Here is a 26,181-nt window from a genome sequence, read left to right on the forward strand (position 1 = left end):
ATTCAAAAATAGGCAAAGGATTTGAAGACATTTTTGCCAAAGAAGATATACAGATTACCAATAAGCACATGAAAAGATGCTCAACATCACTGATCATTAGGGAAACGCAAATCAAAACCACAATGAGCAGCCAGGTATGGTGGCTTGCTTCCATAATCCCAGCACTTTAGGAGACTGAGGCAGGAAGATCGCTTGAGACCAGGAGTTTAAGTCCTCAATGAGGTATGATCATGCCATTGCACTCCAGCCTGGGCAACAGAGTGAGACCCTATCTTTAAAAAATGAAATAAGGCTGGGTGTGGAGGCTTACAACTATAATCCCAGCACTGTGAGAGGCTGAGGTGGAAACATCACTTGACCCCAGGAATTTGAGACCAGCCTGGGCAACATAGGTTTGGAGACCTCATCTCTATGGAAAAGTAAAAAAAAACTAGCCAGGTATGGTGGCTTGCACCTGTAGTCCTAGGTACTTGGGAGGCTGAGGCAGGAGGATCGCTTCAGTCCAGGAATTTGAGGCTGCAGTGAGTGATGATCGTGCCATTGCACTCCAGCCTGGGTAACAGAGTAAGGCCCTGTCCCTAAAAACAAAACAAAACAAACAAACCATAATGAGGTACCACCTCACACCATTAGGAGGGCTACTATTAATATTATAAAACAAACAAACAAATAGAAAATAGCAAGTGTTAGCCAGGAGAAATTGGAACCCATGTTCATTGCTGGTAGCAATGTAAAATAATGCAGCTGCTGTGGAAAACAGCATGGCAGTTCCTCAAAAATTTAGACATAGCATTACCATATAACATAGCAGTTCCATTTCTGAGTATCTACAGAAAAGAATTGAACGTAAGTATTTGAACAGATATTTATATACCAAAGTTCATAGCAACATTATTCACAATAACCAAAAGTTGGAAACAACCCAAATATTCATCAACAGATAAACAAAGTATGGTATATACATACAATGGAATATTATTTAGCCTTAAAAAGGAAGGAAATTCTGACTCATGTCACAACATGGATGAACCTTGAAGATGTTATGCTAAGGGAAGTAAGCCAGTCACAAAAGGACAAATATGGTATGATTCCACTTGCATGAAGTACCTAGAGTCAAATTCGTAGAAACGGAAAGTAGAATGATGTTTACCAGGGGCTGGGAGAAGGGGAAGGTGGAGGGTTATTTTTAATACATATGGAGTTTCAGCTTGGGACAATGAAAAAGTTCTGCAGATGGATGGTGGGGATAGTTGTACAACAACGTGAATGTACTTGATGCCACTGAACTGTATACTTAAAAAATGGCTCAAATGGTGAATTTTATTTTATGTATATTTTATCACAATGTAAAAGTGACTCAGCTGTCAATGTACTAAAATGGAACCATCTCTAAGCTGTATGTCATTGAAAAAAGATTGATTCAGAAGTGGGGACTCCACATAAGAAAATGTGGTTGTGTGTACATGAAGTATCTCTGAAAGGAACCGATAATAACCAAAACCTGGTTGTCTCTGAAGCAGTGTTTGGGGTGGCTGGGTGTCAAAGTGGGAAGGAGACTTACTTTTCATTTTATGCCTTTTTGCACATCTTGAATTTTGTACCATATACACTACCATCCAAATAAACTGTCGGTATTTTTAGTGCGTCCCATCCTGAGTGATCCTCTCGGGAGGCTGAACTCTCCCTCCAGTGGTGCTGCCCAGCTCACAGCATGTTTTGGAGTGCTCCTCTTTCACCTGCCTTCCAAGCCTCGGGGTGTTGATTTGCAGCCCTCCATGGTAGCAAATCCTCAGGGGTGGAACTGAATTTTGAAAACAGTCCCAGGTGGTTCGGGGCCAAGTCTGGTGGTTGTTGATTTTGACTAGAGAATAGATGGCATGATTTATTTGTGTTCTGCCTCATTTCACCAAGGAACTGAGGCTTTGGGCTGGTCCAAAGACCAATTTCCTTACGTGGTCTGGAGATCATTCACAGATAAGAGCTCCAGAAATGTTATCCCAGTAGCATCACGGAAATAGGTGTAGAGTCCCCTTCAGAAGATTGATCTGGTTCTTTGGGCTGTAAGTAATCAAAGCAATACCAAGTGCCTTAAATTTAAAAAAAAAAAACAAAAAACGGAAAGTTTGTTGGCCCAAGGCCAGGAAGGACAGTGGGGGAGCTCAACTCACAAAGTTGAGGGAAGCACTGCGGGAACCAGGGGGCTGGCCTGCTCCTCCTCTCCAGCCTCCTGTGCTTCTTGCATATTGACCTCTCTTTGTTCCTACTCCCCCAGGGGGGCAGGAAACATGGCTTCCACAGGTTCCAGTTGAAGAATCCCAGTTCCATCTATAAATTCCAGGGAAGGTCTCTGATTGGCCCTGCTCATGCCCAGGCCCATTCCTTGACCCAGTCACTGAAGTCAGGGAGATGCAGTAACAAGACTGGCTGGAATCAGGGTCTTTAGGGGTGGAGGGATGGGGAGGAGGCACAGCGTGTCATCAAAATAAGGAAATTGCAAAAGAAAGCTTGCAGGCTACTTTGAATGACAATGAGAAAGACGATGCTGCCTGAGTGTGTTAAGGATCCACATGGTCTCCAAAATCCTCCAGGAGCATACAGTCTAGTCTGGAAGATGAGACACAAAAATAACCAGAACACAACAGCTTGCAGTGACTCGAGGGCTGGATAAGAATATCTGGAACTCCCCCATCTATTTCAGAAGCTTGTCGCTTGGATTGAAAATTAGACAGTTAATGGGAAAGGGCTTTGAAAAGAGTGCAGTAACAAAGCCCCCTTTACAATTTACCTGGCACATTCACACCCATCCTGAGGCCAAAGCCACAGGCTGTGAGGTCTCACCGCCTCAGCTTCCTGAGCTATAAAATGGGAATGATGCTAGTCTCTACCTCCTAGGGTTGGAGATTTGGGGGTCATGGGTGTGAAGTGCTCAGCAGCTTGGCCCACACTAGGTGGTCAGTACATGTAAGGTACTATTGTTGCTACATACATTAGTAGGGCCTGGGCCTCTTTAAACCTTTACAGGGTAGCATGGCAAGGCTAACCATCCTCACTTTATATCTGACAAGCTGGGGCTCAGAGAGGACGTGCCTGAGCTGGGGCTCAGACAGGACACACCTACTAGTAACCCCTCCAGCTGGTGATGGCAGGTCTAGGGTAGGACCAGTGACTGGCTCCTAATCGAGCACTCTATTTTCAGGGTTTGCATTCCAAAAGGGTCAGGTCCAAGAGGGGCCTGGAGTGCCAGGTGGAGGTGTAGAGGCATGGCCAGTGACCATGGAGAATGGTGGATGTCCTTAGGGGTCAGCAAGTGCCCTGTGCTAAGGAGGGGGCTTTGGAGGTTGGGCAGGCCCTCTGTGGGGCTCCATTTTTGTGGGGGTGGGGGCTGGAGTATTATAGGGGGTGGGAAGTGATTGGGGCTGTCACCCTAGCCTTATCTGACGCTCACCCATGCCTCCTCAGGTACCCCCTGCCCCCCACAGCTCCTCTCCTGTGCCTTGTTTCCCAGCCGATGCGTTCCCCTCTATAAATACCCGCTGTGGTATTTGGGGTTGGCAGCTGTTGCTGCCAGGGAGATGGTTGGGTTGACATGCAGCTCCTGACAAAACACAAACCCCTGGCGTGTGTGGGCGTGGGTGGTGTGAGTAGGGGGATGGTGTGAGTAGGGAGGGGGCGGGGGACCCAGGGGGCAGGAGCCACACAAAGTCTGTGCGGGGGTGGGAGCGCACATAGCAATTGGAAACTGAAAGCTTATCAGACCCTTTCTGGAAATCAGCCCACTGTTTATAAACTTGAGGCCCCGCCCTCGACAGTAAGGGGGAGGAAGAGGGCCTGCACTAGTCCAGAGGGAAACTGAGGCACAGGGCTAACTCGCCCATAGACACGCATGGCAGGCAGGCTTTGGCCAGGATCCCTCCGCCTGCCAGGCGTCTCCCTGCCCTCCCTTCCTGCCTAGAGACCCCCACCCTCAAGCCTGGCTGGTCTTTGCCTGAGACCCAAACCTCTTCGACTTCAAGAGAATGTTTAGGAACAAGACGGTTTAGGGCCTTTCCTGGGAACAGGTCTTGACCCTTTAAGAAATGACCCAAAGTTTCTCCTTGACCAAAAAGGGGACCCTCAAACTAAAGGGAAGCCTCTCTTCTGCTGTCTCCCCTGACCCCACTCCCCCCAGGACGAGGAGACAACCAGGGCTGAAAGAGGCCCACCTGGGGGCTGCAGACATGCTTGCTGCCCCGCCCTGGCGAAGGATTGGCAGGCTTGCCTGTCACAGGACCCCCACTGGCCGACTCAGGGGCGCAGGCCTCTTGCGGGGAAGCTGGCCTCCCCGCCCCCACGGCCACTGGCTGCCCTTTCCTGGCAGGACAGCGGGATCCTGCAGCTGTCAGGGGAGGGGCGGCGGGGGCTGATGTCAGGAGGGATACAAATAGTGCCGACGGCTGGGGGCCCTGTCTCCCCTCGCCGCATCCACTCTCCGGCCGGCCGCCTGCCCGCCGCCTCCTCCGTGCGCCCGCCAGCCTCGCCCGCGCCGTCACCATGAGCCAGGCCTACTCGTCCAGCCAGCGCGTGTCCTCCTACCGCCGCACCTTCGGCGGGGCCCCGGGCTTCCCGCTCGGCTCCCCGCTGAGCTCGCCCGTGTTCCCGCGGGCGGGTTTCGGCTCTAAGGGCTCCTCCAGCTCGGTGACGTCCCGCGTGTACCAGGTGTCGCGCACGTCGGGCGGGGCCGGGGGCCTGGGGTCGCTGCGGGCCAGCCGGCTGGGGACCACCCGCGCGCCCTCCTCCTACGGCGCGGGCGAGCTGCTGGACTTCTCACTGGCCGACGCGGTGAACCAGGAGTTTCTGACCACGCGCACCAACGAGAAGGTGGAGCTGCAGGAGCTCAACGACCGCTTCGCCAACTACATCGAGAAGGTGCGCTTCCTGGAGCAGCAGAACGCGGCGCTCGCCGCCGAAGTGAACCGGCTCAAGGGCCGCGAGCCGACGCGAGTGGCCGAGCTCTACGAGGAGGAGCTGCGCGAGCTGCGGCGCCAGGTGGAGGTGCTCACTAACCAGCGCGCCCGCGTCGACGTCGAGCGCGACAACCTGCTCGACGACCTGCAGCGGCTCAAGGCCAAGTGAGGGCCCGGCACCCCAGACTCCCCTTTCTGCGGGCAGGGCACAGGGGGCTAGGCCTGGGGGCTGGGGTCCCGCTGTCAGCACCTGCCTTCTCCCAGGGCCCGGGACCCTCTCCTGCCCCATGCGGGGAAAGGGTCCTCCACCCCTGTGTTTCAAGGGGCCGTGACCTCCAGGTCTCTCCCCCTGCGATCCCATCTTGCACAGGAGTTTTCTTGGGGACATAGATCAGGGGATGGATATGGGAGAATTTAGGGGACCCGGTGCCCTGTGGACAGCCCCTTTAAAAAGCATTTTAAGATGCTGGGGCGATGTTTATGAGGTCAGGTAGTTGATGGGCAGAGGAAGGGCTGCAGGAGGCCCAGAGGGCAGTGTAGCCAGAGGAAGAAGGGAGGCTGATAGGAGACAGGGAAAGCAGGGCAAGGGCCCAGAGTCCAAGCAACAGCTCTCAGCTCAGCTGTGATGAGGCCCTGGGGAGGGGGGTGGAGTGGGGAGCTTGGCCCTGGGGCCTTGCCGAGACTGTGTCTTTTTACAAGGTGAATAGACAGGCTGGAGAAAAAGGGAGTAGGTGGGGGCCGCAGCTCTCAGAGAGCTTGGGAGGACCTGACTGTAGGCTTCACCAGGCTCCGGGAACGAAAAGGGCAGCAAGTATGGCATATTTGTTGGTCCCACTTCTGACAGGCCAAGTGAGCAGAGTCACCCTCCTGCCACCAAAGTCATAAATATTAATTGAGCAGCTATACTGGCCAGGCTGGAGCTGGGAACCAGAAACACAGAGGTGGATAAAATAGACACAGTTTCTAACCCCAGGGAGGTCACACAGTCTGGTGGGGACATAGACTTCAAGGGTGTGGCTCCTGGGCAGAGATTGGGCCACTTCCTGTGCCCTCCCTGGGTGGGTGGGGCCTCTCCACTCCCTTTCTCTCCTGTCTCTACCCAGCAGCCAGGCTCTCCCCCGCTGTCCTGGACCCACTCACTGGTCAGCCCCCGGCCAGTCGTTTCCACTGCCAGCTTTATCGCCCGCAACTGTCTGTCTTTCTGTCTGTCCCACCCAGGCTGCAGGAGGAGATTCAGTTGAAAGAAGAAGCAGAGAACAATTTGGCTGCCTTCCGAGCGGTGAGTGCCCTTCTTTTCCCCTTGCATGGCCTCTGGCCTTGCTCTGCCCCACCTGGGTGGTGGTGACGGTGTCCTTCTTGCTTGGCCTTTCCCAGGATGTGGATGCAGCTACTCTAGCTCGCATTGACCTGGAGCGCAGAATTGAATCTCTTAACGAGGAGATCGCGTTCCTTAAGAAAGTGCATGAAGAGGTATGCCTTGGCCCCTCTTCCTGGGGTCACTGGGCCATGGGGAAAGCAGCCGGAAAGTGGGGCTGGGGTGAGGCTCTGGCTGGGAATAGGGGTGTGAGGGTGCTGTGTGGGCCCTGAGAGGGGACTGAAGCCCAGTCATGCCCTATAGGAGATCCGTGAGTTGCAGGCTCAGCTTCAGGAACAGCAGGTCCAGGTGGAGATGGACATGTCTAAGCCAGACCTCACTGCCGCCCTCAGGGACATCCGGGCTCAGTATGAGACCATTGCGGCTAAGAACATTTCTGAAGCTGAGGAGTGGTACAAGTCGAAGGTGGGTGGCCTCGCCCGGGGACTGGCTTCTCCGTCCCCCTGAATGTGCTGCCTGTGGTACCATCCGTGGGAGGACAGCCCAGAGGCTTCATGCTCCCTTGCTCATCCCTACCCATGCCCTGCATCCTCTTCATTTTTGGGCCCCTTTCTCTGCCCTTAGGTGTCAGACCTGACCCAGGCAGCCAACAAGAACAATGATGCCCTGCGCCAGGCCAAGCAGGAGATGATGGAATACCGACACCAGATCCAGTCCTACACCTGCGAGATTGATGCCCTCAAGGGCACTGTGAGTCCCTGCCCACCTGGCCAGGCCCTGCCCCTTCCTGTCTGCAGTTCACACCCTCACTTTGTGACCTTGGGCCCATTATAGATCCTCTCTGGGCCTTCATCTACTTAAATCTACAATAGGGATAAAACCAGACAAGTGGATTCCAGTTGGATGCTAAGGAATCAGGGGTTCCTGGGGCATCTGCCTGTGTGGGGACTATGAGGCTGAATGCAAATGTTCTTTTTATCTATTTTATTCTGAGTGTTCACATATAGACTTAATTTGAGTTCAGGGTTCAACATGGCCTGGACCTGACCATCTGGAGTTGCCTGCCAGCCCCAAAGCTTTCTTTGGGCTGCTAGTGTCCTCTTCCCTTCCTTGACCTGGGTTCCCCCTCTCCTGCAGAATGATTCCCTGATGAGGCAGATGCGGGAACTGGAGGACCGATTTGCCAGTGAGGCCAGTGGCTACCAGGACAACATTGCGCGCCTGGAGGAGGAAATCCGGCACCTCAAGGATGAGATGGCCCGCCACCTGCGCGAGTACCAGGACCTGCTCAATGTGAAGATGGCCCTGGATGTGGAGATCGCCACCTACCGGAAGCTGCTGGAGGGAGAGGAGAGCCGGTGAGGGGCCAGGCAGGAGCCGAGTGGGAGGTGCGGGGTGCTGGGTGGCCCATTTCTGTCCCCAGGAGGCTCGAGATTACCGATTACCTCAACAAGACCTGGAAAGAATTTTTTTTTTTGAGACAGCGTTTCGCTTTTGTTGCCCAGTCTGGAGTGCAATGGCACCATCTTGGCTCACTGCAACCTTCGCCTCCTAGGTTCAAGCGATTCTCCTGCCTCAGCCTCCTGAGTAGCTGGGATTACAGGTGCCTACCACCACGCGTGGCTAATTTTTGTATTTTTAGTAGAGACGGGGTTTCACCATGTTGGCCAGCTGGTCTCGAACTCCTGACCTCAGGTGATCTGCCTGCCTCAGCCTCCCAAAGTACTGGGATTACAGGCGTGAGCCACTGCGCCCGGCGTGGAAACAATTTTATACAAGAGGCCACTGCTCTATTAATTGCAGAGAATTAACCAAGGCCACCTGGGTAAAAAGCAATTTAATTAACAGCATTTATAAAAAGAGAAATATAAGTATTCCTTTATCCACCTTCAGAATTAAGAACCAGCAGCAAAAAAACCATATTCAACAACCAATAATAAAATATTACTGCCAGTTAAGGGAGAGATGAAAGCAGAATGGGAAGTGATGAGGAGGGAAATGGAGGGAGCAGATAGAGACAAATAGAGAGAGGGAGGGGGAGAAGCCTTGCACAGGGATAGGCTAAGAGAAGGTAAAGAGATGCATACAGAAGGCATGAGTTTGCACACACATGCACACACATCAGCATATGCACATGCTCGGAGGAAAAGACACAGCCGTCATGCTCAGAGCAACCCACCTCTAGACACAGAAAACAACATACAACTGGAAAGGGACACCAGGGAACCTTGTGGGATAATAGAAATGTTCTATATCTTTTTTTTTTTTTTTTTTTTTTTGAGACAGAGTCTTGCTCTGTCGCCCAGGCTGGAGTGCAGTGGCGTGATCTCAGCTCACTGCAACCTCTGCCTCCCAGGCTCAAGCGGTTCTCCTGTCTCAGCCTCCCTGGTAGCTGGGATTACAGGCATGTGCCAGCACACTCAGCTGATTTTTTGTATTTTTAGTAGAGATGAGGTTTCACCATGTTGGTCAGGCTGGCCTCTAACTCCTGACCTCAAGTAATTCGCCTGCCTCGACCTCCCAAAGTGCTGGGATTATAGGCATGAGCCACTGCGCCTGGCCTAGAAATGTTCTATATCTTGATTTGGACTGGTAGTTACACAGACGTGGACATTGATCAAAACTCATTGAATTGTACATTAAAGATCTGTGCATTTCACTGTATGTAAATTTAACCTCAATTTAAAACAGATCAGTTACTCCAAAAACTGGTACCCCTTGATACTCATAAAAATAATATCTGAAATTTTTAAAAAGCAGCAGACATGTTTAGATATAGGTACACACATAAAAAGAAACTTCAGATTTTGTAAAATGACGTCTACATATGATGTCTTTGAAGGTAGCTAAAGGCATGTTCCATTTTCCCAGCATTAGGCCTAAATAGTAAGCTCTCAGAACTGGCCTGGGCATGAGCAAATGGATATCACCCACAGCTGCTACTGGTACGAACTTGAGTTACAGGAGCAAGAAGGAAATCCTGGTGCTCTGGAGGGCGCTGTGGGGTTGCACATCCTAGTGTCATGCCAGCAGTTCACAGTTGAAATGAATGATCCTTCCAGAAGAGACTATTCCTGGGACAGCTCTAGCTGGCCTTCGACCCCATTCCTTGAGCAGTATGGGTGGTGGGAGTGCTGGGGTCCGTGGGACTGGGACAGCTGAGGATCGTGTTTAGAAAGGACCAGGGTGAGCCTTGATGGGCAGTCTCAGGGAAAGATGGGAGGGTTCTTTTTTTTTTTTTTTGATACAGGGTCTTGCTCTGTCCCCCAGGCTGGAGTGCAGTGGCGCGATCTCGGCTCACTGCAAGCTCCACCTCCCGGGTTCACACCATTCTCCTGCCTCACCCTCCTGAGTATCTGGAACTACAAGGCGCCCGCCACCATGCCCAGCTAATTTTTTGTATTTTTAGTAGAGACGGGGTTTCATTGTGTTAGCCAGGATGGTCTCGATCTCCTGACCTGGTGATCCGCCCGCCTCAGCCTCTCAAAGTGCTGGGATTACAGCCGGGCCCAGCCGATGGGAGGGTTCTTAACTCTTAGGAGGTTTTGTCTCTTCCCTTTTAGGATCAATCTCCCCATCCAGACCTACTCTGCCCTCAACTTCCGAGGTGAGTGTCTGCTGACAGGTGGAGGCTGGAGTTGCAGGGGCCAGGAGTCCAGCATGGGCACTGCCCAAGGCCAGCCAGGAGGGAGGATGGAACCCTGGGGCTAGGGACAGACCTGGACTCTGGGGGAGAAAAAGGGGGCCACTGCGGGTAGGTGGGGGAGTTTAGGTAGAGGTGGATGAGGCACCTTATGACAGAGACAGCTTTTTATGTGATTATATTGTATTGCATTTACCATGTCCCCTGCACCTTCTTGGAGTATTGGGCATCAGAAAGCAGCCTCTGTTCGGAATCCCAGACTCTGAAAGTAGCAGGAGTGTCCTTGGGGACCTGGCTTCAGGAACATCTCATACCACCTGCCTTCTAAGGCACCCACGGCCCATTGTCTGCTTGGCACATTGCCAAGCCCACCTTGGCTGCTTGTTGAACACCTCCAGTTTGCTGGAGCAAGATGTTGGATGCACGTTTGAAAAAAAAAGCCAAATCTTACCAAAGCCAAACAATGAAAAGAATGAACTCTTAGGGCACTCTGCCATTCTGCCATTAGTAATACGCAGATCGGGTGGCTTTCCAACCCCAGAGAGCAGAGAAACACATGATAATGATGCATTAGGAAAGCAAGTCGGAGTCCTTGGCAGCTTCTGCTTTCCTAGAGCAAACCTTTTCTATCTTCGATGTGCATTTCCATCAGGAAAAAATATACGCTGTGCTCCGCCGAGTCACAACGTTCATCACAGGCTAGTTGCTAGCTAAGGAAATTCGTGAACACCAAACTCATAATACTAAGGACCTCCATTTGACCTTTCCTACACAACTCAGAAGCTCTCTTTTCGGTTAGTTGTTTATACGGACAAGTATGAGTCTTGCATTTAAAACTTCATAGTACAAAAAAACCCCAACTACATTGCACAGTGCTTTTCCAAATCAATAGCTTTGTGGCCGTGATAGGGCAAGTATGGTTGGTACCACTTCACTCTGTGTCCTCAGTGAGGAAACTGAGGCACACAGAATGGCAAGTGACTGAGCATCAGCACAATGAGTCAGTGCCTTATTCCTGCTCTGTCTCACTTTAAGACATCAAGTTGCTCATCTGAACTTTTTTTTTCTTTTGAAACGGAGTCTCACTCTGTCGCCCAGGCTGGAGAGCAGTGGCGCAATCTTGGCTCACCGCAACCTCTGCCTCCCAGGTTCAAGCGATTCTCCTGCCTCAGCCTCCTGAGTAGCTGGGATTACAGGCGCGTGCCACCACGCCCGGCTAATTTTTGTATTTTTAGTAGAGACAGGGTTTCACCATGTTGGTCAGGGTGGTCTCAAACTCCTGACCTCATGATCCACCTGCCTTGGTCTCCCAAACTACTGGGATTACAGATGTGAGCCACCGCACCTGGCCCTGAAATCTTAAAGGGAGATGGGTACTGTAAGGTCCTCTAAAGAGTGTCTTGAGACTGGGCTTTGGGGTTCTATCTTGAAGAAGGGGAGTCCCAGGAGACAAATGTGTGCAGGGCTCTCCTGGGGCCTGGGGGTGGAGAGGAGCTAGGAGGGAAGGGGAACGTCAGTGCTGTGCAGCCTGGGCCTCAGGGGTCCCCTACCCTCCTGCACCATCCTGCACGTGGAGCAAATCTGTTGGCTCCTGAGACCGTCTAAACTATGGGACAGGCCCTAGGGACTGCAGAACCACCTGCTGGGTGCTGGGCTGAAGGAAAGGTATTAAAGTCTTGAAGAAATAACAAGCCTGTCTTGAGGGGGGTTGGGGTCTGCTAGGGCTCTGCCCAATGTGGCCCCAGATGGACTCCCAGCCCCTGGTACAGCCCAGCCTGGACTTGGTCAGGCTGAGTGTGCGATGGACCCTATTACAGAAACCAGCCCTGAGCAAAGAGGTTCTGAGGTCCATACCAAGAAGACGGTGATGATCAAGACCATCGAGACACGGGATGGGGAGGTGAGTGGTCTGTCTGGGTTCCTTACCCTTGGTGGGGGCTATGGATGTGTCTGGGGGGACTGTCTTCCACCCAGCTGTGCTGGTCTAGGTCCCTGGCTAGTGGGGCAAGAGAGATCCTGCAGCCCTGGGGTGGGGATGGCTCAGGGCTGAGGCTCCGTTCTCTGGCTAGCACATGGTTGGACTGGGCTTCTCTTCCTCTCTAGGTCGTCAGTGAGGCCACACAGCAGCAGCATGAAGTTCTCTAAAGACAGAGACCCTCTGCCACCAGAGACCGTCCTCACCCCTGTCCTCACTGCTCCCTGAAGCCAGCCTTCTTCCATCCCAGGACACCACACCCAGCCTCAGTCCTCCCCTCACAGCCTCTGACCCCTCCTCACTGGCCATCCCTCGTGGTCCCCAACAGCGACGTAGCCCATCCCTGCCTGGTCACAGGGCATGCCCCAGCCGCCTCTGCGGACCCCAGCCGTGAGCCTTGGCTGTTGGCAGTGAGTGAGCCTGGCTCTTGTGCTGGATGGAGCCCAGGCCGGAGCAGTGGCCCTGTCCTTCCCACCTCTGTGACCTCAGGCACTAGCCTTTGGCTCTGGAGACAGCCCCAGAGCAGGGTGTTGGGATACTGCAGGGCCAGGACTGAGCCCCGCAGACCTCCCCAGCCCCCAGCCCAGGAGAGAGAAAGCCAGGCAGGTAGCCAGGGGGACTAGCCCCTGTGGAGACTGGCGGGCTTGAAATTGTCCCTGTGGTCTCTTACTTTCCTTTCCCCAGCCCAGGGTGGACTTAGAAAGCAGGGGCTACAAGAGGGAATCCCCGAAGGTGCTGGAGGTGGGAGCAGGAGATTGAGAAAGAGAGAAAGTGGGTGAGATGCTGGAGAAGAGAGGAGAGGAGAGAGGCAGAGAGCGGTCTCAGGCTGGTGGGAGGGGCGCCCACCTCCCCACGCCCTCCCCTCCCCCGCTGCAGGGGCTCTAGAGAGAAACAATAAAGAGATTCGCACACAAGCCGAGCTGGCCCCTGTTGTCTTGACTGCCAGGTCTCCTGTGGGGCCCCTGGGGCCCTGTGATACCACCTGTCACCCTGAGATGGACTATATTGACCTCCCACCCAGCCAGACCTTCCCCAGGGCCTCGCACCTGCTTCTGTTCCCAGAGCCACCTGGCCTTGCTGTCTGTATGCAGTGTATGGGGCAGGGAGGGCTGGACAGGGCTTTTGTTGGGGAACCACAAATACCTCTCGTTAGGCCCCAGTTCCAGGACTGCACCCCTTATGCTCTCTACTGCACCTTCCGGTCAGCCAGGCTAGGGGACACCACCTGCTATTCCTTTTGAAGGATGTAGCTGCTCCCCACTGACTGGCTCTGAAGTAGGGCTCCCCCAGTCCCTTCTCCAAAGATGCCAACAGCCCCTTTTTTTTCTCTCTCTCTTTTTTTCTTTTTGAGACGGGGTCTTGCTGTGTCACCCAGGCTGGAGTGCAGCAGTACGATCACAGCTCACTGCAGCCTGGACTTCCTGAGCTCAAGCGATCCTCCCACGTCAGCATCCCAAGTAGCTGGGACCACAGGTTCACACCACCATGCCTGGCTAGCTTTTTATTTTTTGTAGAGAAAAGGTCTTTCTATGTTGCTGAGGCTGGTCTTGAATTTCTGGGCTCAATTGCTCCTCCTGCCACCTCAGCCTCCCAAAGTGTTGGGATTACAGATGTGAGCCAATGGCCTCTTTCTATTAACTCTTTCCAATACCATTTTTATACACAGGAGCCAATTCAGGAAAAATAATGTTTGGAAAAATGGAAAGATCTATTCTGTGCTTCGATAAGAAGGTTCAATACTCTGAAGAAGTCAGTTCATTCTCCATTCATCTATAATTTCAATGCCATGCAATCTCAATTGAAATACCAAATAAAAATTTTAAGAGAATTGGAGAAGATGGGAGGGGAGTGTAAGACATATGAAAAAAATTAGGAGGCTGGGCACAGTGGCTCCACCTGTAATCCCAGCATTTTGGAAGGGCGAGGCAGGAGGATCTCTTGAGCCCAGGAGTTGGAGACCAGCTTGGGCAATGTAACAAGACCCTGACTCTACAAAAAATAAAAAATTAGCCTGGGATGGTGGTATGAGCCTGTAGTTCCAGCTACTTGGGAGGCTGTGGTGGGAGGATAGCTTGAGCCCAGGAGGTCGAGGATTCAGTGAGCTGTGATTGTGCCACTGACTCTAGTCTGAGTGACAGTGTGAGACTTTGTCTCAAAAAAAGAAAAAGGAAAAAAATTAGGAAATCATAGAATAAGACATCAAAATATATTAGAAGGATATGATAACAGATTTGTTAATGAAGAGGAAATATACAAATATTAATGAACAAAATAGTGTGTTTAGAACAAGACTCACATACATGAGACATACATATGTTAAAGGAGGCATTTGGAATTTGTGGGGAAACCTTAATGATTCAGTATAAGGTTTGGAGCACTTGGATAGCTAAGAGGTGGGGTAGGGGGCAGAGTGAAGGCTGTCTCTCTTTTACTCCTTCTAAAAAATATATTCTAGTGGATCAAAGATGTAGGAAACGATGGATCCATGTAGGCCTCAGCCTTCAAGTTTCTCCTCCGAGATTTCAGGGATTATCCTTTAAAGGAGGCAGGAAGCCGGTAGAGATCACCAAGATAATAAGCTCAGACAGTTTGTATGTTAAATAAACCTCAGGAGGTTTTAGTCTTAAGGTCCTTAATCTGACCTTCCAAACTGACTTTTCCAGCAACTTCCAAAAGCCTCTCTGGTGTCTCTTTCTTCCCTCCTTTAATGGGGCCCTGGCTCGCAAGTCACTCCTCTCTCTACGAAGGCCCCTTCTCTGTTTTATTCTTCAGCTTTGCCCAGGGAGGACCTGGGGTGTAGCCCCGTGTCCCTCCCTCTGCCACTGGTGACTCATGGTCATTTCCTTCCCCTCAGTCCTCAAATAGGGTGAACCCTACAGTCCCCAGAACTACCCCAATCAACCTGTAGAGAAACTCCACAATGACCCTCACAGGAAATGAAATTGAAAGTCTCATTTCCAATGTCTTTGTACTGGGATGGAGGAGGAGGGATGGGTAAGGGGCTTCTTATTCTTGAGTCTGTTGGGGGCCCTGGAGTCTGAGCCAGCTTCTCTGTGTTGGAAACACCTGGACAGGGCTGGGCTCAGGTGGATTAGAGGGGGTGTGTATATCTGTGAGTAGTTTCTGGAATCCTTCTTTCCCCTGAATGAGTTATGTGCACTTTATCTGTCCCACAAAGGATAAAGGGACACATGGGTTAGGGGAGGTTTTGGAGGCAGTTCCCCTCCCACCCCCGACCTCACCAAATGCTTAGGTACAGACTAGTTACTAAGGTGGAAGGAATGTAGGAATCTCAGGCTCTCAGAGTTAGACCTCAGAAGGCTCCCAGGCAATGATCCTTGCGGTGCAGAAACCCCCTTCTCAGCCCTGCCCCACATCCTTCATGAGCATTCCTCAAACTCTGCCTGAATGTCTCCAGAGCCCGAGAACTCACCGCTTCTTTGGTGGCCCCTTCCAGCTGGGGACAGTTCTGAAATAAAGCTCTTCCTTCTCAGCACACCTGTCTCCTGTGATTGCTACCCACTTGTCCCCAGAGAAGAAAGAAGGCCTAGAGCCACCCTCTATCCCCCAGGTGGGGAAGGATTCTTGAGCACAGCCTGCCTGGAACTAGAAATTCTGTTTCTAACTTTGCCTTTCTTCATAAGAGCTGAGCAGTGACCAAGGGAACCCAGGGAATGGGCAAATACAAACCAAAACAGATTTGGGTTTCCACCAGGTGTAGTGGCTCACATATATAATCCCAGCACTTTGGGAGGCCAAGGTGGGAGGATCACTTGAGCCCAGGAGTTTGAGACCAGCCTGGGAAACTGCAAGACCTGGTCTCTACAAAACAAAAACAAAAACCCAACAACAGGGGTGGGGCACGGTGGCTCAAGCCTGTAATCCCAGCACTTTGGGAGGCTGAAGCGTGTGGATCACGAGGTCAGGAGTTCAAGACCAGCCTGGCTAACACAGTGAAACCCCGTCTCTACTAAAAATACAAAAAAAAAAAAAAAAAAAAAAATTAGCTGGGCGTGGGGTGGGCACCTGTAGTCCCAGCTACTTGGGAGGCTAAGGCAGGAGAACAGCGTGAACCGGGGAGACGGAGCTTGCAGTGAGCCGAGATTGTGCCACTGCACTCCAGCCTGGGCGACAGAGGGAGGCTCTGTCTCAAAAACAACAACAACAACAACAACAAAAACAACAACAACAACAACAAAAAACCCCAACAACAACAAAGCAAGCAGGGCTTGCTGGTGTGCACCTGCAGTCCCAGCTACTTGAGAGGCTGAGGAGCAGGATCATTAGAGCCCAGGAGTTTGAGGTTGTGGTGAGGTATGATTGTGCCACTGCACTCCAGCCTGCATGACAAAGTGAGGCCTTGTCTCTTAAAAAAAAAAAAAAAAAAAAAGATTTGGGTCCTGTGTGTCCATACACAGACAACCAGCTCTTCAGTGTGCCCCTCCCCAACACATACCCACACATACCCCATCACCTCCACGGCAAAGCCTCTTCCTGCTCCTTAGGCTCTGGGGTCTTACCCTTCAAGACTCTGAACATCAAGAAGTAACAGGGCTCATAGAATGCTGATTGGCTTCCCACCGGACCCAGGGGATCAGGCCCAGACCAGCTCTGACCCCAGCAGACAGGGTGGAACGGAAGGGATCATGGAGGCAGATACCATATGCCAGGACTGATGGATCAGCAGACACTTTCCTGCCTGTCTGTCCACTCCAGGTACATTTTCACCCCCTGTCCCTTGAGGTCCCTGTCCTATTCTACTCATTCACCCCCTCCCTCCTTCCTCTCACCACAAGCTCGCCCAAGGCACATCTGCAAATGCTTCAATAACCTTCGATTTAACACCTAAAACGTCAGCTACCTAAGGGTAGACCTTTAATCCATTTTATTCACTATTGTATCCCAAGTGCCCAGAAGAATGCCCAGAAGAATAGTAGGTACTCATTAAATATTTAAATACTTAATGAATGAATACCTACTGCACACTTTTACTTACTTTTCTCTAAATTAAATATTCACCAGGAAGGGCTGATGGCCCCCACTTTATTCATTGATTCCATGAACATTTACTGAGATTTTTCCCATGTGCCAGGCATGTGGTACATCATTATGGCTTAAGAAGTGCCCAGTGGCACCTCCAGAGAGGTAGGGTGACCTGCCAAGGTCACACAGCAGTCTGTAGCAAAGGAGGACTGGGCTCCAGGCTCCTTGGCCTCTGGAGCTCAGATCTCTTTCCATGACACCAGAGGCTTGTGATCGCAAGGCAGGGCAGACTGGCAGCACACACACCCAGCCAGGCGCCAGGCTGCAGGGCACTGTGGGGCCCACACTGAGGGACAGACGAGTGACTTGCAGCCAGCTGTCCCAAGTGCCTGGCCTGGCCAGAGCCTGACGGCTTCCAGCTGTCACAGCTAGTGTGGGCTCCTCCCAGAAGAGGGCACCAGTGACTTGCATGGACCTGTGCCCTCCCTACCCAAGCCCACAGAACTCCTGCATACAAATCAACGAATGCCCCCATTATGGATCTAGGAAGGCAGAAGACAAGTCATGTTCCAGGCTCTGTGCCAGGCCCTTTTAAATAGTTAATATTCATTTGAATATTTAATATAATAATTTAATGTCATCACTACAACGTAAGTCAGATCATGTAATTCTTCTGCTCAAAACCCTAAGATGACTTCTCATTTCACCAGAAGCAAAAGCGCCGTGGCCTGCAAAATTCTAGGCCATCTGGCTCCTGCTGCCTGTCTGACCCATTTCCCTCCACTCTCCCCTTGCTCCCTCCATCCTCTCTGACCTTCGTCTTGGAGCCCACCAGGCATATCCCCACCTCTACCAGAAGCAGCCCTCCCCAGATATTTGCATCATTTGCTTTCTTACTCAAGATTGGCTCAAATGTTCCCAGTGGGGCCAACTCCAGCCACACCCTATTTGAAAGTGCAATCTCCCACTACACTCACATTTGCCTTAAGCTTTGTCCACAGTGCTTACCTCCTTGTAACAATCTTTACAGGTTCTTTCTTTTCTTTCCTTCCTTCTTTCTTTCTTTCCTTCCTTTCTTCCTTCCTTCCTTCCTTCCTTCCTTCCTTCCTCTTTCTTATCTTTCTTTCTTATTGAGATGGAGTCTCACTCTGTCGCCCAGATTGGAGTGCAGTGGTGCCATCTCGGCTCACTGCAACCTCTGCCACCGGGGTTCAAGCAATTCTCCTACTTCAGCCTCCCAAGTAGCTGAGATTACAGGCACGCACCACCAGGCCTGGCTAATTCTTGTATTTTTAGTAGAGATGAGGTTTCACCATGTTGGCTAGGCTGGTCTTAAACTCCTGACCTCAGGTGATCCACCTGCCTCAGCCTCCCAAAGTGCTGGGATTACAGGTGTGAGCCACCGTGCCCAGCCTATTTCTTTGTATTTGTTGTTCATCTCTCTTCTCAGGTAAAAGCAGCACGGGAGTAGAAATCTTTGTCTGTTCACTGCTATATCCCTAGTCCCTAGCACAGTGCCAGTACATAGTAGAAACTCAAAAATATTTGTGGATGAATAAATAAAAAAATTATGGAGGAATAAATAATTAAAACCCTGAGTGGTGCTATCTCTGTTCTATAGATGAGGAAACCGAGGCTGAGAGATGCTAGGTAACTTGCTTGAGATCACATGGTTCATTGATTCAACCAACTAACTAAACAGCCAACATTTACAGTCTACCCACTGCATTCCACACACGTTTAGAGGCACAGTGTTGGGTGGCTTTGGGTTATTTGTTTTTCAAAATAGTCTCTATTCCTTTTTTCTTGATGTACCATCTGTTTGCAATGACTTCCCCCATATTGTCACCTTCTAGAATTCAATTTACACTTTAGAATTCGATTCATCATCAGTGGTTGCCAGGGGTTGGTGGAGGGGGTCTATGGTAGAGTCTATGACTCCAAAGGGGATACACAAGCTAGTATTTGGGGTGATGGAATTGTTCGGTATGGTCCTGGAGTGGCAGACACATGATTCTATGCATTTGTCAAAACCCAGAGAACTGCACCTCATAAAAAAATAAACTTTAGGCCAGGCACGGTGGCTCACACCTGTAATCCCAGTACTTTGAGAGGCTGAGGCAGGCAGATCACCTGAGGTCGGGAGTTCCAGACCAGCCCGACCAAAATGGAGAAACCCCGTCTCTACTAAAAATACAGAATTAGCCGGATGTGGTGGCGCATGCCTGTAATCCCAGCTACTCGGGAGGCTGAGGCAGGAGAATTGCTCGAACCCGGGAGGTGGAGGTTGCGGTGAGCCGAGATCGCACCATTGCACTCCAGCCTGGGCAACAAGAGCGAAACTCCGTCTCAAAAAAAAAAAAAAGCTTTAATGTATGCAAACTATAAAAAAAAATTCCTCAAAGTTCTTAACCTCTATGGATGTAATTCAGTGTTTAAATGGTTCCTCCTATACCTTTTACACACTCTCTCTCGCTCTCTCTCTCCTTCTCTTTGACTTCAGTATCCCAGAATGAGGATGGGGAAGAGGAGGCAAGGGGAAGAGTAACGTTCTCTGCCTCTGAATACTCATGGCTCCTCTCAGCCCTTCCTGGACTTCATCCCTCGGGGCTCGAGGTCAGGCCTGGGTCTCCTACTTGGACTTCTTAAAAAATTTTTTACTTTATGATAACTAGATTCACAGGCAATTATAAGAAATAATACAGAGAGATCCTGAATTACCTTCACTTGGTTTCCTCCTAGGGTAACATCTTGTATGACTATAGCATAGCATCACAACCAGGAAAGGGGTGTTGGTATAATCCACCTACCTTCTGCAAGTTTTACCGGTGTTACATGTACTGTTAGTGTTGCGTACAAGTGCAAATGCACATTTAGTTTTATGCAACTTTATCACTTGTGTAGATCCACACGACCACCACCACTACCACTGTCAAGATACAGAACTGTTCTGTTTTTGCTTTTTTTTTTTTTTTTTTGAGACAGAGTCTCACTCTGTTGCCCAGGCTGCCAGGCTGCAGTGCAGTGATGCCATCTAGGTTCACTGCAACCTCCACCTCCCAGGTTCAAGCGATTTTCCTGCCTCAGCCTCCTGAGTAGCTGGGACTACAGGCATGAGCCACTACACCTGGCTAATTTTTTGTATTTTTAGTAGAGACAGGTTTCACCATGTTGGCCAGGCCGGTCTTGAACTCCTGAGTTCAAGTGATCCACCCACCCCCGCCTCCCAAAGTGCTGGAATTACAGGCGTGAGCCACCACGCCCAGCCAAGATACAGAACTGTTCTATCACAAAGGTCTCATCTGGACTCTTGATGTTGCTCAACGCGTAACACTTAGACACATCAGAATCAGTTGAGTCATTTGTTAAATGTGCAGATTCCTCCCAGCTCAGCTACTGAACCAGTGTGGGGCAAGGAGGCTGGGAATCTGGCCTTTGCTTGAATTGGCCCTCATTTCTATCCATCCTCCACTTTCTGGCCGCCATGAGGAGCCTCCTAAGACACAGCTCCCACCTTGTTTTTTCTGCCGCTTAAAGCTGTGTAGTGGCGCCCCCTGCTTTCAGGGTAGAGAAACCAAAGCCTTAGCAAACAAAGCCTTCTCCAGGCCCCACCTCCCTTCTTCCACTCACCCCACCCACTACGGTTCAATCCCTCCAAACCTCTCTAATTCCCAGAACACCTTTGTTTTCATCAGGCTCATTTTGTTCATGACGTTCCCTCTGCCTGGAATGTCCTGCCCACTCTTTTCTGCCTATTGCAACCCTATTCCACCACCCATTCTTACAGATGAGGACTTGGAGGTTGAGAGAGGTTTTGTGTCACCCAGCAAGTAAGGGCAGGACGCACTGGAGGCCCCAATCCACCTGACTCCCAGGCTCCTGGTCTTACTGTTCGCCAGCTGTAATGGAGGCGCTGGGGGAGGCCATGGTCCCTCTTTGGAGCTGTCTGCTCACCTCCACTTGGGCCTGCCTCCCTATCCACCTCTCAGGCATCTCACCAGGACCGTTCCTCTTCCTCCCCTCCCAGCCGAGCCCGGCAGGGATGAGGGGTCTGAGAGGAGGGAGGAAGGGAAATGGGATTGAGCCCAGGGGTAACCTGACTCCCTGCAGTGGGTCGTGTGGGGGCCAGGCACACTACGGAGGAGAGAGCCTGGAACAAATACCGAGGGACTCCCTTAAGCCGGGCCGGCGATGGGGGCTCCTGGAGGGAGAGAAGGAGCCGAGTGGAGTCAAGTCCCTCCTCTGCTGCCCCCTCCCTCCACGGCTCCCTCGCAACCCGAGCCGGGGGGCCTAAAAATAGCCCCCAGGCGCAATCGCCGGCCGCCTCGGTGACCTTCTGGGTAGCACAGGCCGAAGGCGGGCGGGCAGCAGGAAGGCAGGCCGCCGGCCCCCCAGACTTGTCTCCTAGGGCACCGTCCCGCGGGTGCCCCAGTGGCCGCCCAATTCCGGCGTCCCCCCAGCCCAGCTCTCAGTGGCCATGCAGAAAGCCCGGGGCACGCGAGGCGAGGACGCGGGCATGAGGGCACCCCCCAGCCCCGGGGTGCCCCCGAAGAGGGCCAAGGTGGGGGCCGGCGGCGGGGCTCCTGTGGCCGTGGCCGGGGCACCGGTCTTCCTGCGGCCCCTGAAGAACGCGGCGGTGTGCGCGGGCAGCGACGTGCGGCTGCGGGTGGTGGTGAGCGGGACGCCCCAGCCCAGCCTCCGCTGGTTCCGGGATGGGCAGCTCCTGCCGGCGCCGGCCCCCGAGCCCAGCTGCCTGTGGCTGCGGCGCTGCGGGGCGCAGGACGCCGGCGTGTACAGCTGCATGGCCCAGAACGAGCGGGGCCGGGCCTCCTGCGAGGCGGTGCTCACAGTGCTGGAGGTCGGAGGTAAAGGGCAGGTGGGGGCCGCGCCCGGCAGGGGCAGGGTGCTCAGAGGTAGAGAAGGGCTGCCCAGGCCACGTGGGTAAAGTACTGGATATTGGTTCCTCCGCCTTCTTCCCAGGTGCCCTGGCTTCTCGGCTGCCCGGCCCCAGAAGTGAGATGAAGAGCCAAGTGCAGGGAATGGGGTGTCAAGGAAGAGAGGCTCCCCACAGGAAGGTCAGAGGTCAAGGGGCAGCAAGCAGTTGATAAGCCAAGCCTGAGACCCACTCCCGCCTCTCAGGGAATTCTGGGGTGGAAGTTCTTATCCTCCTGTAGAGAAAAGCCTCCTGGGGGAAAGGGTGTCCTTCAGTTCCATAATTTAAACGTGAGATTGACACTCCGAACAGCCCCTTAACAGGGGAGTGCATGTCCCAAGGAGGGGGCCAGCTCCTCTGGTCCAGGCTGCACTGTTGAAAGGATGGCTCAGAGCTCCCTGCAGGCCATTGCTGTGGCAGGGTTGATGTGGTCAGCTCTAGGCAGGGTGTGGAAGAGGCCTATGGGTGGCCACGTGTGAACAGGGTCCAGGGTAGGAGGAGGTGGAGCCAGGGCCAGGGCCCCATGGGCATGAAAGGAGGTGAGTGCTTGAGAATCCACATGCAGGTGTGTGCCTGCATGGGTGCTGTGGAGGGCCCTGGATTCTGTGTGGTGGTACAAACAGGTGAGGTATGGGCACATGGAGCTGGAATGGGAAGCTCGTGGACCATGTCTACCTGAGCTTCCAGAGTGGATGTTTCCAGAGCATGGAAGGGGGATGCTATGGACCATTGCTTGTCCCCCGCCCATAGATTTCCAGGTGCAGTGTGAAGAAAAGGCTGAGGGTCTGAGGCAGAAGGGGAGGGCAGGAGGCTGGGCCCAGTGCTCATGGTCCAGCTGGGGCTACCATGGAGGCCAGGCCAGGGCTGTTAGCCTTGGGTCCATTTGGGGGCTTCCTTTTTGATTTCCTCAGCCCTTGAGTAAGCCAAGTGGTTCTTCTCTAGCCAAAGGCAGAGCCTTGGGCAGGCTGAGCCTTGAGAAACAGAATTCTGAGGAAGTAGGCTACAGCTGGGAGAGATGGCAAGGAGCTGGGGGTTCACTCCCCTGGGCGTTTTTAAGAGGGACATGTCACTCCCCTGGGTGCTGTTGTGCAGGGGTAAATCCTTGGAGGCTGGGGAGGAGGCACAGGGAGGAAAGCCCTTAGCAGTGGGTGGTCAAGAAGGCTCTAGGACACAGCCGAGTCAGGAGAGGGAGCTGGGCTGGCTCCCTCCATCGGCATCTCCTCTCCCCCAGCCCTGCTCTGCCCACCTTCCTGGAGTCTCTGTGGCCAGGCCTGGGCCAGAGACAGCCAAGGCTGGCATCTCCTGGTTGGCCTAGCACCTGGACAGGTACAGGCTTCCCGAGCCTGGGGTCAGGGGATGGGGTGCATTCTAGCAGACTTCGGAGCTGGGGAAGGTGTGGACTCCTTGGGGATCTCAGCTCTGGTCCCCCCAGGGGCAAAGAGGGCTGAAAACAGAACATAGATCAAAGGGTAAGATAGATGAATTGATGAGAATATGACTGGGGGAGAGATTAGGGAAGGGAACAAAAGAGCTGACAAGGAGAGTAATGGTCATAATATAAGTTAAGTTTGGAAAGGACCACATAGAACTGCAGCTGCAAACACATCCTTTCACAGGCAAGGACACTGTGGGCCAAAGATCAGGGAGCTCTGCCTAAGATGTACTAGTCTAGTTAGAGACATAGCTAGTTATGGCCATCCCAGAACTAAGAACCCAGTCCTCCTGGTTTTGGCTCTGGGGCCTTGTACTCCTCGAGAAGTTCTGGAGAAAGAGGAGAGAGCGAGAGAGGGAGGGAGAGTGCTGGGAAAGTAGCTGTCACATGATTGGCCCAGGCCTGGCATTTCTCAGGATGGGTGCCTTCCGGCCTGCCTTGGTTCCTCAAAGTGGGAAGCAGTGATGAGGTGTGAGAGCCCCCAGCAGGGCTGTTTGCTCAGCCCCTCTGTAGTCTTGGTGGTGTGGTCAGCAGCGCTGAGCCTGGCTGGGCGTACCTAGACAGAGGCCAGGCTGACAGTGTGCAGGCTGGGCTGCTCTGGTGGAACAGCAGGCTTGAGAGGCTTGGGGTGAGAAAAGGGCCCTGGGTGCTGTGAGGCTCGATCAGGGGCCCTTTGACATTCATATGAGAATAGGAAGAGGATTGGGCTGCAGCAAATAACCTTTGAGAACATGTCCTGATTGTGCAGATAGAAGGTAGCAGAACAGGTGGAGGCCTCAGTCTGTCCCACTGCAAAGAACCATGTGTGTAACTATTACACCTATCCCACATGCTTTGGAGGAGGGAGGTGTTTGCTTTGGTGATGTTGAGGGACTGACTGGGTGAATCTGGCTTCCTATCCCTTCTGTTGCCCACCCCCACCAGCCCCTGCCCAGTGATAGCTCCTGCTCCAGGGCAGCCAGGCAAGCAGCTCGGCATTGCTCAGACTTACTCATGGAAAACTTTCTTGGTTGGAAGCAACAGCAGGAGGACTTCAGGGTACTCGAGGAAGCCAAGCAAGGACCTGGCTGCAGAGGGAAGGACACGCTTTCCTGGCTGGGATTGCTAGCTCAATAAGACAAAGTGATGCTAGGTTCCTGGCACTCCTGAAGCCGGATATGTCAGCTCAAGGATGGAAGGATTTGGGCATGGCTCTGGGAAGTTGGGGTCATGAGAAGGCGAGTGGGTTACAGCCTGGAAAGTTTGGAGGATGGGAAATTGGGGGTGGTGGTGCTGAGATTTGGGGGATGTAGAAATTAGGAAAGAACAGGAAACAAAGGGGGTGAAGATAGCAGAAATGTAGGATACTTGTAGAATCCTTAACATGCGTAAGCACCCTGTCTCATTTAATTATTTAATCTTCCAAACCCTAGGTTATTCATATAGAAAAACTGGGGTTCAAAGAGGAAATTTACCTAAGTTCTCACGGCTAGTGAGGCACCAGAGCCAGGTCTGAAAGCCAGGTATCTGAGTCTGGGTCCATACTGCCTGTCCACAGAAAGAGAAATGTGGGAAGACTGTCAAGGATTTGTCATCGTCACCATCTTTCTCCGTCAATATCTCCAAATCCATCTCTGGCCTAGTCTCCAAGATAGGCAGGCATTCTTCTTTTTCAAAATATCAGGCTCCCACCTGCAAAGGCTGAGGAGCCACATGCAAATCCAGTGACCACGGCAAGTGCTACCCTCAAAGCTGTGGGTGTGCATGTGTGGCTGAAGGGCAGACCTGCACTAAAGGACAGAGGGGAAGCAGGAGAAGGCACAGCCGAGAGAAGAGGTGAGCTGTTGATTCTCACATGGTGTGTTAGTTGGAGCTTCATAGCCAGGGTCTGGAAGATTCTGGTGTTAATCAGAAGGGCCAAAGATCAATACATGGTAATGAACCATCCTGGGGACTTGAAGGCTTGGAGGGGAGAGCTTAGACATAGGGAGAGAGGGCCAATTTAGGCAAGGAAAGGGTAGAGGAATGTACCAGAACCTGTGTTGAGGAATATTCTGCAGTTATTCTTTTTCACCTGGAATTTAGAATGTCTGGCTAGAGAAGCCAGGTGAAAGTAGCATGGAGCTGGGAGTGGGTATGGGGAGTGTCAACATGCATGCATGCCAAGTGCTGACCAGTGAGCGGAGGAGAGGCCAGAGTGGGAGCAGAGAGGAGCTCTGGGACCCTCTCCAGGGGAATCCTGAGTGGAATGAGAGATGGTCACTTTTCTGGCTAAAGACCTCTGGGGACAGAATATGGATTAGGACAGAGAAGGGGGAAGACTGGATGAATGGAAGCGGTTGCAGGAAGATTTACTGTCCCCATTCCCATCACTGCTTACCCTCTCCACCTGCAGCTCTGCCACCACCTCCCATATTTATTGAGTGCCTACTATGTGCTTTCGATACACGAGTCAGGGGGTTGAGGGAGACCAAAATTTATGTCCTCCAGGGGATAACTTTCTAGTGAAGGGAGACAGACAATACACAATAAACATAGTAAATAGGTAAATTACATAGTATGTCAGAAATACAGAGCAGGGTGGTAAATGAGGGAAGGGAGAAACTGAACTGAGGCAGGAAAGAGGAGACAAAAGGGAGGTGGGGTGGGAGCTTGTGGCATAGGATGGAGATTTGGATTTTCTCTGGTTAGAGGGAAATGCTGGCAGTGCAGAAATTGGAAGTCTGGGTTTGGGGGAGTGACAGGGAGACACAGCTGCCTAGCTATGGGAGAAAAATGGGGCAATCTGGGGCCAGCTGGGGAGGCCCACCCGGGGAGCATGTTCCAGGCCAGCCCTTCAGGAGTGAGCAGTGCCGACCCAGAGCAGGAACACAGAATCCTGCCGGCCCCTCCTGGGCCCAGCTGTCCCGTCACTCACGCCCGCTGCCCATTGGTTATTTTTGCTACGGAATGTGCCAGCCCCTCGGATTCTCCTGTGG

General features: G+C 52.3%; 2 protein-coding genes across 2 annotated transcripts in view; both read left to right on the top strand.

The window, feature by feature from the left end:
* Positions 1 to 4,348: 4,348 nt before the first annotated feature.
* DES (desmin) lies at positions 4,349 to 12,792 on the top strand. Its single transcript, XM_054478651.2, has 9 exons — positions 4,349 to 5,108; positions 6,162 to 6,222; positions 6,318 to 6,413; positions 6,562 to 6,723; positions 6,883 to 7,008; positions 7,396 to 7,616; positions 9,822 to 9,865; positions 11,719 to 11,801; positions 12,005 to 12,792. Exons 1-9 carry the CDS (start codon positions 4,531 to 4,533, stop codon positions 12,044 to 12,046), a joined length of 1,413 nt encoding a protein of 470 aa, XP_054334626.1. The 5' UTR covers positions 4,349 to 4,530; the 3' UTR covers positions 12,047 to 12,792.
* An 8,544-nt stretch (positions 12,793 to 21,336) lies between these two features.
* The window catches only part of SPEG (striated muscle enriched protein kinase), a 58,964-nt gene continuing 54,119 nt past the window's right edge, over positions 21,337 to 26,181 (top strand). The window contains exon 1 of the mRNA XM_054478652.2: positions 21,337 to 21,724. Coding sequence (XP_054334627.1) covers positions 21,337 to 21,724 — 388 coding nt within the window. The remainder of the gene's footprint in view (positions 21,725 to 26,181) is intronic.

This window comes from Pongo pygmaeus, chromosome 11, assembly GCF_028885625.2.
Source record: "Pongo pygmaeus isolate AG05252 chromosome 11, NHGRI_mPonPyg2-v2.0_pri, whole genome shotgun sequence".
Taxonomy (NCBI): domain Eukaryota; kingdom Metazoa; phylum Chordata; class Mammalia; order Primates; family Hominidae; genus Pongo; species Pongo pygmaeus.

Bases quoted from the DNA above. Each gene is read 5' to 3' on its own strand.
- DES (XM_054478651.2), top strand. From the start codon at position 4,531: ATGAGCCAGGCCTACTCGTCCAGCCAGCGCGTGTCCTCCTACCGCCGC. The intron at 5,109-6,161 runs GTGAGGGCCCGG...TGTCCCACCCAG, and splicing joins CTGCAGCGGCTCAAGGCCAA to GCTGCAGGAGGAGATTCAGT. The intron at 11,802-12,004 runs GTGAGTGGTCTG...CTTCCTCTCTAG, and splicing joins TCGAGACACGGGATGGGGAG to GTCGTCAGTGAGGCCACACA.